Source organism: Coccomyxa subellipsoidea (assembly GCF_000258705.1).
Source record: "Coccomyxa subellipsoidea C-169, whole genome shotgun sequence".
NCBI lineage: Eukaryota > Viridiplantae > Chlorophyta > Trebouxiophyceae > Coccomyxaceae > Coccomyxa > Coccomyxa subellipsoidea.
In genome coordinates, this window is record NW_005178042.1 from 215,941 (window position 1) to 227,679 (window position 11,739).

General features: G+C 52.3%; 3 protein-coding genes across 3 annotated transcripts; 1 reads left to right on the forward strand and 2 right to left on the reverse strand.

Moving 5' to 3' along the window:
* Positions 1-1,715: 1,715 nt before the first annotated feature.
* Positions 1,716-2,656, reverse strand: COCSUDRAFT_31918 (hypothetical protein; the record flags this gene model as incomplete). The annotated part of the gene is made up of 4 exons (XM_005651561.1): positions 1,716-1,955; positions 2,194-2,349; positions 2,464-2,499; positions 2,651-2,656. The coding sequence occupies 4 exons, from the start codon at positions 2,654-2,656 to the stop codon at positions 1,716-1,718; spliced, it is 438 nt and encodes a 145-aa protein (XP_005651618.1).
* A 467-nt stretch (positions 2,657-3,123) lies between these two features.
* Positions 3,124-8,456, forward strand: COCSUDRAFT_45723 (hypothetical protein). Its single transcript, XM_005651562.1, has 10 exons — positions 3,124-3,331; positions 3,615-3,776; positions 4,066-4,242; positions 4,487-4,687; positions 4,944-5,341; positions 5,532-5,653; positions 5,848-5,964; positions 6,283-6,437; positions 6,833-7,019; positions 7,333-8,456. Exons 1-10 carry the CDS (start codon positions 3,207-3,209, stop codon positions 7,564-7,566), a joined length of 1,878 nt encoding a protein of 625 aa, XP_005651619.1. The 5' UTR covers positions 3,124-3,206; the 3' UTR covers positions 7,567-8,456.
* Positions 8,457-8,753: 297 nt separating this feature from the next.
* Positions 8,754-10,743, reverse strand: COCSUDRAFT_45724 (hypothetical protein; the record flags this gene model as incomplete). The annotated part of the gene is made up of 5 exons (XM_005651563.1): positions 8,754-9,011; positions 9,292-9,385; positions 9,578-9,693; positions 9,913-10,034; positions 10,725-10,743. 5 exons carry the CDS (start codon positions 10,741-10,743, stop codon positions 8,754-8,756), a joined length of 609 nt encoding a protein of 202 aa, XP_005651620.1.
* Positions 10,744-11,739: the final 996 nt, after the last annotated feature.

Here is an 11,739-nt window from a genome sequence, read left to right on the forward strand (position 1 = left end):
TTATGCCAAAATCTGCGACAAATAGATATGTACACGCATACTAGACCATGTGCCCTGTGTGTGGGTCCCTCCATACATATAAAGCTTCAATCTATTGTCCACCTCTCAGAGCAAGATCCTGAAAGATCATCACTGTACAGATCTGCATGCCGCAGCGATTCCTACTTCAAAAAACTTTGATCGCTACAGTAAGCGGCATCTAGATCGAGAAATGCTTGTCGACAGCGCTAGTATCAAGGCACACCAGGTCAGACCATATGGTACAGCAGCTGTGGATTCTGGCCAGCAACAAATGATAGCAAAAGAAAGGTGAAGCTCTCAGGGAGGAACAAAGCCCAAGTAGGGCGAATGTCCAGTCCAGAGTCTTCCTCCCTTGGATTTCTGGAGCCCCCGGGAAGCCTCTTCAAAATTCCTCGCCGCCACTGCCGCCGGCTGCGCAACTGCATTTTGTGCGTCAGCCAGAGCGGCACCACAAATCCCCCAACAACCTGTCGGGACAGACAAGCACTTGATCTTTGCCGGTTCCAAAATTGTTTGAAGTTGCACCTTTCGCAACCATACATGCCAAAGACTTGATCATGGCAGCCTGATTGGTTGTGGGAGTGACAAGCTTCCTTTGCTAGACCACACAGACTTGTAATTTGCATAGTCCTCCATCCATGCAGCACTTGACGTTGTCTAACAGGAGAATGACTCGGCCTGGTGCTTTGTGACACCAGTTTTCACATTGCAGCTTCTTCATTCCCTCACGCATGCCAGCCTAGCAGTGAGGCTCCGAAGTTATGCACGTCGGGACATGGGCTTTTGGTCTGTAGGAGTGGTTTGCCACACCCATGACTTGAAACTGCACACCAACACATTGACTCGAAGCCCTGATCTTCAAGATGAGATCGGGGTACGCACCGCCAGCAGCATCCACAAGCAGCTCAGCAGGCCCCGCTCGCTGAACGGCCATATGCCAACCCTGGCTCCCACCGCATTCACCACCCCTGTCAGCGGGATTATATGGTGCAATCCCCTCTCCATCTGCCGCATCGAAGTGGACTGCCGCAAGAAAACCCGCGCCACATCAGCCACCTGACCACCAAGCATCTTTCTGTCAGTCTTTCTGTCAAGGTGAAAAACTTCAAGGGTGACCTCTTCGTTCATGGGCATGTAGGCGATGCTTGGACACTGGGGTGAGCTTTGGAGGTATGTCCAAAAGCATAGAGCTTGGGATCCTTTATGTCTTGATTCCCAGGATGCTTGCACAGCGTTTTGGACATAGGAATGGAGGGCGCACTTGCAAGGCTAGCCACCAATTGTTCGGTACAGGCTGAAGGAATCCCCTGCAAGACAGCCAAGCACCCATGTCAGAAAGTCCTAAATTCCCAGCTGCAATAGTATTCAACACCAATCCTATGTGCGCGTCACTGAGTGCCTGTTGCGCCTCGAGCCATACTTGTGATGCATTCTGTCAGGAGTGCAAAGAGCTCCCACGAGGCAGTGCAATGACTGCTTCTGAAAATATCTAGTACCCCTCTCCAAGACACCATTTCCCATCAACCTCTATCAGCAACAGAAGTTGAGCACGGTCTTCCATAGCAAGGACATGCTCGTGCTGAGCCCAGACAATGAAGCCAAGCACACTGATACACAACATGGCATAGCCTTGTCTTTCTTATCCTGCTGGGAAGGTGCACTCAGCTATGCCCTTCCCTCCCAAGAGCATGGACTCATGTCAACTGCAAGGGATCCGCTGCTGCACACCAATGTGCCGCAGAAATCCAATTGTTGGCGAAGACCAAGGCGAGCAAGGACCACTCGAAGCAGGAGCCCTTGTCAGAGAAGTCCATCCAGAAGGAGAGGTAGGCGTCGGTAGTGAACATCTCCAACAGGCGTACAACGCCCATCAAGGCCGTGCGATGCCTGATGTAGAACTTGCTGAACAGACATATCAAGGCTGTCGGCATCATCTGCGCAGACACAGATTGTTGATTGACTGAGCAGGCTTCCGGATGCTGCACGGACAATAGTTATGCAAAGGCAGTGCCCTTTCTGGGCACATGCCGAGCACATAAAGGCCCACTGCTCGCAAAGGCAGGACGTCATGTAGAGAGAAGATCTAAAGCACCGGATCGCAGAGATGCTAGACAGAGCCAGCGTCAGTTTACAGGCAGTTCTCTGGACTGCAGATCGCTGGTAAGTCGGCACCTTTTCTGCAGTATAGAGCAGCAGAAAGGCTGCATGCCAAAGGGGGTTCCTGATGTTCCAGTTCCGCCAGAGATTGATCATGACCGGTATGTATTGCATCCAGCCCACCAAGCACACGGACAGGTCCCATATCAGATGCTGCTCGGCAAAGAAGACCTGACGGCATCACAGAGTGCATTAGCTACAGCCTGATTGTTACCACGATCATCTCGAAAGGTAATTTAAGAGGAAAGCAAGAATTAAATGCGTTGATGATGTGTGATAAAGTACCTGGAATTGCTCCTCATGCCTCTTCCCTTTGAATTCCTGCAAATGAGTCCAGGATTGCAGTACCACCACGGCCTTGTTGCCCTCCCTTAGGAAGACATCTTGCGGAATTGGGTCAAATAAACAAAAAATAAAGAATTTGCCATGCAAAGTCGATTGCAAGCGCTGCATTCGAGAATCAGAGACTTACCAGCATTGCTTGGACTTGTCCTATCCGGCTTGCTCCGTCATCTCTAAAATGGGTGTATGCGGAACTTCAGAAGTGTCTTTGTTTTGTCTCATGCTATCCTTCTCCCATCACACGTGTTCCCATGATATGTAGAGAAACAACGTTGACCAGACGGTAGATGCGCAGCCGTGAAACCTTTCTCTTCGACGTTCAAACAAGGGGCCAACAATCCGGTAACTTGTCAGAAGGGTAAGATTGGGTCTGGTTCTGTCCAGTCTACTCGTGCAGCCCAGTTACGCTGGATCATGAGGCTGGATTGCTTTCCAAGGACAGCATTCAGAATCTGCGGGACACATTCGATAATTTATTTCCAAGCCCTCCTGGAGCCAATACGTTTGAGCGGCTTTCATAGGGCAAACTGTACAGCTGACCTGGAGGCACCGGTGAACTTTTTTGCGAGCAGATCGTCTGGGATCTGAACGCCTTCGTGGCACCTTGAAAAGAGGCGCGTCCTGGCCACCGGGAACTTTCTTCGGGTAGCTGCCATGCGGTCCTCGCGGACGTGTAGGGCCCAGTGATGTCTGAGGAGGAAGGGCTAGAGGCGACTGTTGGGTCCCTTGTAGCAGCCTATGAGAGCGGCAACGTCACCTCTGATGTCACCGAGACTCTGCAACAGCTCTTGCCTTTCAGCCGATATTGCAGGTATGCACCTGCAAACGAAAGGGGGGTAGGGCTAATGGTGCACCAGAACCGGTCTGGTTCCATGGTGCTGCCCTTCATAGAACTCATATGATGGGCTGATGCAAGTTTTTTCTGAGCTCGAAAGCAGCACACTCATGCTGGAATTGTGGGTGGCCTCTGCGAACCTTTCCCTAGAGTCTGATCACGCGGAGCTAGCGCGGCCGAGCGCCTCTTCTGTACAAAAGCATGCCCACACCAGGAGATGGCGCCTGGGATGCTGATTTTATTGCTGGCGTCCTTGCAGTGTGGCGATATGTGGCCCGGACGATTGGCTTGCAGCAACCAGCAACCTTCTGTCCCCAGGCAGTATCACAACATCTCTCTGGCCGAAGTCGGAGAGCCTCGCTGGGCTGGCAGCCTTGTTGTCCAGGCAGCTCAGAAGCTTTCAGCAGATAGCAGACCAGAGGTGTGCCTGCTGCCCATCCCATCAGTTCTTCATCCTCTAGGTTTGGGTGGCCACAAATCAAGGAACCACAGAAACACAAATCTCTGCAGCAGAATTGATTGTTGTGGTTTCCAGTGCTTGCTTTAATACCTCAATGCCATTTCTAGAGAAATTGTATTACTGTGCTGTGAACCTGACATGTATTGCAGGCCCAGAACCTCTGCGACCCACAACGTGCAAATGCAGCAAAAAGGATCAACACCATGCCTTGTTGCAGCAAGTCGAGTTTTCAACTCATTCCCATCCGCAGGCTCTTTGATGTGGAGCACTTCCACTCGATGCTTGGGCCAGGGGCGCTGATCGCAACGCCGCTGCCTGGGGGAGAATGTCCCCGGGAGATGAGTGCGATAGGGGACTACACATCCACAGCTGTGGGGGCCCTCATTGTCGACCTGGACCTGCAGCCTGCAACACCTGTGGATCTCAGGTGAGCAGTCTGCCCATTCTGTACCTTTTGTCTGCAGACGTTGGCGTTTTAGATCCCCTATGATGAGCAGAGCGAAGCTGGCATCATGCAGTTGCTGACTGCCTCGAGGCTGGATGTGTTGGCGTGCATCTCTAATGTGAAGCGGAGAGCGATCCAGGGCCCTCAGAAACTAGACCAATGCAGCCTGGTGGTGGGTGGTGGGCATTTTAACAGATGCAAAACCCTGGTTAGTGCGCTGTTGCAGGATGCGCGCACACCTGCGGACGCTGGCTGGCATGTTAGCGCCGCTGATAGAGGCGCCGGGCCGCGCGGCGGTGGAGGAACTGTGCGCGGCCTGCTTCCCCTCTGCTGCGTTGGGGGGGTCCCTGGGGGCTGGGATTCCCCCGCCCAAGCTGCCGGTCAAGCCGCGCCGGCGCCGTGGGCCGACCTGCGAAGACGCCAAGAAGTGCGCATAAATCTCATGTCGTGCGATACTCCGTGTGACCTGAAATCTATAATTGGCTGCATGACACCATCTTGTGGTCCATATGTTGGCGAGCATGCCTCTATTGAATCGTGAGGACACTGCAGCAGACTGGCCTCGATTCCATGTCTTTACTGCGGTCGCTGATTTGGTGGGGTAAAGGTCCCGGGAGGCTCTTTCCTGTGACCACCATTTTCTGATCATGGCTTTTGATCATGATTCGCTATGCGTCGTGCAGGTGGCTTGACGATGACGAGGCGGACGCGCCGGGCTGCGCGCAAGCCGTCGCGCAGAACCCATTCCTCGATGATGCGACTGCAGCCTTTGAGCATCCGCAGCCCGTGAATGACGCGCAGCAGACGAGGCCCAACCGCCCCTTCATGGATCTCAGCCCGATCAGCTCCTCTCTGCTCCCCTCCCGCCCGGCTGCTGCGGCCACCAGCACTGCAGAGGATGCAGCGGGCTCAGAAGATGAAGTACTGTCGGAAGCACGAGGACCTGGAGAGGGGTTGAGTGTGGATGTTTCTGCGGCGGTGTCTGGGTCGTTGAGTTCGGAGGACACTGCGCGCGCAAGCAAAGGTCTCCTGGGGCGTGCCAGCATGAGCCCCAGGCTGTCCTCCATAGAGTGGCCAACAGGTACACTCAGTGCCACCATACCAAGCCTGCTTGCACCGTATCACCCTGTCAATTATCATTTGCTTGTCCGAGCCGCAGTGGGCATTGGTGCGGCGCTGTTGCATGGGTGAGGATGCTACTGCGAGTTGTCTTAAGCCGAGCCGGTCTCTGTTTGGTCAAACGAAGTGACGTGATGGTTGCTGATTTGCAGGTGACAGTACAGGGGAGTGCCAGTTGCTGAAGCACAGATTGGCACCTGCCTCGATTAGTTTTGGGGAAGCTACCACGTCAACGGAGCAAGGGAATTACGATGATGTAGTGGCTGCCCAAATGGTGGGCAACTCCCCACATTAGACACTGCCTTTGGGGTGCTCCTGGAAATTGCACATGTCCAAGTGTGCATCCAGGATGTGGCTATGTCCGGAGAATGGAGATTACCTGTGTATGTACATCTGGGCACTGCATATTTCTTAGCTGCTCAGTTATCCAGGGGATTGTGGCAGGCTGTGACAGAGCATGTCTTGCAGGCGGCAAGGGCCGAGAAGCTGGCGTCGGCGGCGCAGCAGCACCCGCTCTGGCTGAGTTTCCGTGACAAGGACCTCGAGCGCAACTTTGCTGCCTGGCACAGCCTGCAGCTGCAGAAGGTATCAACCTCCGCCTACGTGCTAGGAGTAGTGTGTGCTGTGAACAAATTGGTGACCGTCTGACAGTCAGAATCTGACTACAAGGCAGGGCAGGACATTATGAGGGATAGGCTCATACCGCGGGCCTTTGCAGACATTGGGAAAGTCTGGGATGAAGCAGCAATGGCAGTCACAGCATCTGTAGAGCAACAGCTGCATAGCAACATTCAATGACACAGCTTGGAACTCAACGCACATCGCTTGAATGAGCAAGAAGCGCCATTTCAGATTTTCATCAATGCTAGGCACGTTTCTTGACTTGCACTTGTGTTGCTGCAGCTGGATCGGGCTGCCATCTCCTTTGCATCCTTCATCTTTGCCTACCTGGGCTTTGTGGCTCCACACAGCCTGGCCGTGCATGCGCCAGTAGCCTATTCAGTCACAGCAGCCCTCATGCTGTTCCTGCTCTGCTTCGCGTGGATCGCCAACCCCGGGTAGGTCATTTGATTACCGCAGAACCCTTCTTGCCTGCCTGCCGCTTTGGCAGGAATGGTGCTTTTACCGAAACAAGTTGACCACATTCGTACCTTGTCTCTGCCTGGCTATCACTTCTTTGTTTGTGTGGGCAAATGGTCTAGATGCACCAGAATTTGTGACAGGGACATGGAGCATGGAATTGGCAATGGCAATGCTCTTCATGCCCCATTCCCATACTGTTTTGTGGTGCACCTGGGGCATTGGGAAAGCTGATTTGCTAGCAGCTGCATCCTGTGTCTAGCAGGTCAAGCCAGCCACTGGATTGCTATTTACTCAGGGCTCACGTAATCTCTAGGGTCTGATTTGAGTTGAGGTATGCGTGCTGATTCTGTCGTCCTGTGTGTGATTACAGCAGGTATCTGGCGAGGCGGACGCTGCTGTTGAAGGCATTTGTGCTGCTGTACACTGTCTTCAACACCCAGGTGGGTTTCCCTGGGGTGCTCAATGCGATGCACGGGGGAGATGGGCCGTGCACATTACCCTTCGTGCTGCGCTACATCAACGCGCAACCCCTGCTCACGTCATGCGTAGTCACCATGGTGCGGGCCTGCAATCCTCAACTTTGCCTTTGCCGCGCCAATACTGCATCGGCTACTTCATCTCTTAAGAGACTCCCCGGAGTGCAACATTTTCAAAAAGGAAAGGTTACATACACATGGGGTTGTGATCACGCTCTATGTCTCATTTTGAGTGCCGTAAGGCTGTGTGAGCTCTTCTTGGCGTTGCATGTTTCTGCCTGCAGGCTACACACCTATGCTCGGCCTCCTGCGCTGCGGGCGGCAACAGTTGGCTGACGTGTGGAGCGAACGCGGACGTTCAACTGGTGTTGAGAGGGAATCTTTTTGGGTGCAGGCGCGGCTGAGCATCCAGGCGCCAATTCAGGCAATCCAGCTGGCGATCTCTCTCGGCCTGCCCCGCCAGGTGTGCAGGGCATGCTACACGAGCCGGTCTCACGCGGCGTGCCTGCTCAATATGCACACTCAGCAGCTTCTCGTCGGCTTCCTCGCACCACTCGCCATAGTCTACATTGCAGAGCGCCGTTTCCGCGCAAACTTTTTGAGCAGCCAAGCCAAGAAGCTGTCTTGACCCCGGGAGGACTCATCTGTGATCCTCTGGACTTCAGCAACCCGATGACCTCTAGGTGGGGCCATCTAGCACAGCATGCACAGCAGGCGTGTGCGAAAGGCAAGCCTGGCTTGGCCAAGGCGCATCTATTTTGCTTTGAGCTCCCACTGCGGTAATAAGCTGGGAGACTTTCCAACAGATATCCAGCACTGACCATTTTCTCTCTTTGCTGCCGGTTATGTCACGCCGAGTGAGAAAGTGCATTGGCGCATCTTTTGTGAACTGCTCTGCTGTGACTGTGATGTATGGACACACTTTTATTCCCGCTGGTTTGTCTGCTTGTAATCCTCCCCTCAGCAGCTGTGGTCTCTGGTGCTTGACTGGACCTGCAGCTGCGCAGCTAAGTCCTGATTCCACATGAGCATCATCTGTCCTGGGCCGCTGCGCTGTTCACTGGGCAGCACTTTTAGAAGTAGGCCTCCTAGGCATGCTGCGCCCTGCGCTAGGAGTGCTGGAAAGAACAGAAAGGCATTTTGTGAGATCGTGGACATTAAAGTACTTACTAGCGGTGTAGGAAAGAGGTAAATACTGATTTCAGCCCTCAGATTCTTAGCGGTGCAAAGAAGTTTGGAACTTGAATTATAATTGCAGATCTCTGTGGAGGCTCTCTGGTACTGTTTGCTTTTGTCTGGCAGTGAACTTGTACTGAAGAGTCTCATTTGTGTACTGTGTTTGCCTTGACATTTGGATGTTTGTGAAAAGCTTTGTCGCACGGATCAATATCGTGGACACCCATCAAAAAGATATCTAATTGTGGTTCGCATGAAAGATCATGTCCAACTGTAGCATGCCAGTATTGTGGCCATTGCCCGGTACTGATGTCTGCGCTTGTAAAGCTCTATTGCATTGTCATCACTGATCTTCCAATCTATTCTTGGCGCTATGCCGGGCAAACCCCAATGTCCTCAAGCTGTAGATCAGCTTGATGTGAAAGCTGCATGCAGATCCTTGCATCATTGAAATTTGTTGAGACACATATATCGACAACTAATACATGTATATAGCTTCCAGACATGGACTTCAGCATATAACCAAATTAATTTATTCATGCAAACCAGCAATTGCATTTGCCTTCACTTTGTCGAGTCTCTGCTCACACGTTCAAGGCGCGCTCACTTCTTCAAAAAGGCATCATATGAGAATCCGTGTTAGCTGCCAATAGCTTCCCAGACAGCATATATTCGTTGCCCCACGCGACACTCAATCTTCGAAACATTGCACTCCCAAGGGTGCTCCTGCAGAGCAAGCCCCAGCCCCGTCTGCACCTCCTGACTCAGCGTGACTAAGCGCTGACTCGTGCTGCCGAGCGCCCACATCAGCGACACATGCGGCCGCGGATCTTTGTGGAACTGCTGCAGCCCATGTTCTGCAAAGGCCCTGTTGGTGCGCCGCACAGCCCTGCAGACCTGCACCCACACGCGAGCGCACCCAGCCATCTCAGTTGTGGGAACCATATGGATCATCAATAACAACTAAGACGCTCTGCAACCAAGCTGCGAAGAACGCATGTTCTGCTTAAAATCCTTGAGGCCAGCATACCATTTTTTCCAAATCCTCAGCGCCAGACTGCCTTGATGAAATAGCAGATTTCATCACAAACAACAGGACCAGAAGTGCAGCACGTCTTAGAAGCCAATATGAAGCTTTCATGATGTGAAAGATTGAAATGAAACCCCACTGGCTCACCTGGTCAAAGCCCTGGTCGACAAGTATGGACAGGAAGCTACGCGTCTTGTCGTCGTTTTCAAAAGCCTCCAGTCGTCCAAAGCTCACCTTGAACCTGAGAGCACAGCGAGGGCAATTTTGCAGGGCCTAAATGATAATATCCTCAATACAGAAGCCTGGCGTGCATGCATGCGATTGCGCAAAGCAAGCATCCGCGATAATTCTGTGTCAAGCTCTTCCTAGCTATTATCCCAGATGTCAACCTAGGTTAGGTGTGTGTGAAAGGCTGCACAAAAGGGGCGCACACCTTTGTGTCTTTGACAAGTGCTGCTTCAAGGAGGCTATCAATGGCTGTATCTGGGGATAGTGTACAGCGACCACCCGAGACAGACTTAGATGGTAAGTGGCCTGCACGAAAGGCGCCTGCACAGCAGCAACACAGGTCAGATGGAGGCTTTTGTAATATCCATTCCATGCGCGTTCAAGAATGGGCCACGCAAAATGAATGTTGCTGTTTGAGTCTGCACACCATTTGAACATTCTTGGCTGAACATGATGGTCGCGGATCTTTTTGGACCATTAAATTGAGACCATACATCGGTGCATAAGGCAATGTGTGCGTACAGAATGGATTAGCGGTACCTTAAATCCGGACTTGGTCTTTGGCAGAGCGGCATCGATTGTTGGATGCAAGTCAGAAATGCTGCGCTTGCATTCCTGGAGACTTGCCTCCAAGCCCGCAAGGCAAGCCTCGGGCACGGTGACTGTGTATGCACAATGACATGTGATCAGCAGATGCTATAACAGATGAAACTCCTAATCACACTCACTCTCTAGCAACATGGTGTGACATCAGCTCATCACACGTTCAGATGTCGCCTCGCATGGATCTCATTAAGCTTGCTAGAGAAAAAGTGTGTCGTGCCTGTGATGTACACATGGGTGGCATAGTTGCCTTCCACATGTGCGAAAGTCCTCACTCGTCCCAGATGGAGATCCTGCTTTGCCTCTTCATCCTCAGCAGATGGAGGCAGTGGCACTGCAGCATGCATCAGCAGATAATTCACGATGAGGCCAAACAGTTGGTGACACAGGAACTGGGTTGGTCCCCTGCACAGCAATGGCCTTACCACCGCCACCCTTGAAGCTTGCAAGTAACGAGGACGCAGAAGGCAGTCCTAGATTGTTATCCCTGTGGTGGAGCATGCAAGTTTCAATTATCCAGTCCTACAGCCATGCAAAGAGAAATGCAAAGACAACCAGGTGGCTAGGCGCACCTGGATCGGCTGACACCAGGTAGATCCTTCAATGCTTTGATTTCATTTTCATCATTCAGTTTCGTCCGTTTCGGCTGCCTAATTTCCTGCCCTTCTGAAGCAGATCGCGTCCCACCATGGCCGGGATGTTCACTTCTGCAGTGTGCAACTCGCGTGTTTGTGATGGAGTCAACTGACTTTTCATTGTCACTGTCATCACTGCCGTAGTGGCAAGCAATCACATCCAGCCTGACTTCGTGTGCTACCTAGCTCTGGAAAGCCTGGAAAAATTATTTTTTTCTTGTGGTGAAAGTGTGTCCAGGCTGTGATACTTACGACAGATGTGGATGCGCTTATTAACCGTAATTTTATGTGTCGGATGTGTTTTCTTCACATCTGGCCCAGATGATCTATGGGCTTCACATTGGAGTGCTGACGTAGTTGGACGTAGACAAGACGTATCGTACGCACGTGAGGTCGGCGCACCAATTGCGCTCTGCTTTCTGGCCCAAGACAAGGAAGTTGGAGAAGTGGTGAAGCCTTCAATTTGAAGGTACTCATACGCATGCAGCTACAAGGACTCGCAGATGCAAGGACACTCGCTTTGCCCGCTGAACCAGAGCACAATGTTGAGGCTTTGGTGAGTGGTAGACCCCTTGATTGCTTGCATAAAAGCTTTCGATTAATTTCTTTGTTATTCTGCAGATCTGGAAATTATAGGAGGGCCAGGGAGTGCTGCTGTCCCCTCTTTACTATGCTGGCTGTGGTACTTCCATTCTTATATTAACCAAGTCTTACGTGTTCGCCCATAAGTCATTAATTCGATGACTTCTGTGTGGTGCAGGGGGAATGCTGCAAGGCGAGGCGCCCTTCACCTGCAAGCAGCTTCGTGCAAGCTGTGCGAGCGATCTAGGCAGGGCAGGGCTGCAGTCGTTGCCTCTGCCAGCAGCTCTGGCGGTGGATCGTCTTTTCAGGAGCCCTGGAAGCGGTTTACAACAAGCACAGTCATCTCGAAGAGCACGCTGAACCGGCTCAAAGTGGCCGAGCTGAGGGAGGTGCTTCAGGAGCGAGGCCTGAGCACCGATGGCCTCAAAATGGACCTTGTGGAGCGCATGCACGCTGTGCTGCACGAGCAAGGTGGCTTTCCTGGCCTCACAGAGCATAATTACATTACATGTGCATTTCCCATATAACCTGCAGGTTTGACGGGCAC

Bases quoted from the DNA above. Each gene is read 5' to 3' on its own strand.
- COCSUDRAFT_45723 (XM_005651562.1), top strand. From the start codon at position 3,207: ATGTCTGAGGAGGAAGGGCTAGAGGCGACTGTTGGGTCCCTTGTAGCA. The intron at 3,332-3,614 runs GTATGCACCTGC...GCGTCCTTGCAG, and splicing joins CCTTTCAGCCGATATTGCAG to TGTGGCGATATGTGGCCCGG. The intron at 4,243-4,486 runs GTGAGCAGTCTG...GCGCTGTTGCAG, and splicing joins GCAACACCTGTGGATCTCAG to GATGCGCGCACACCTGCGGA.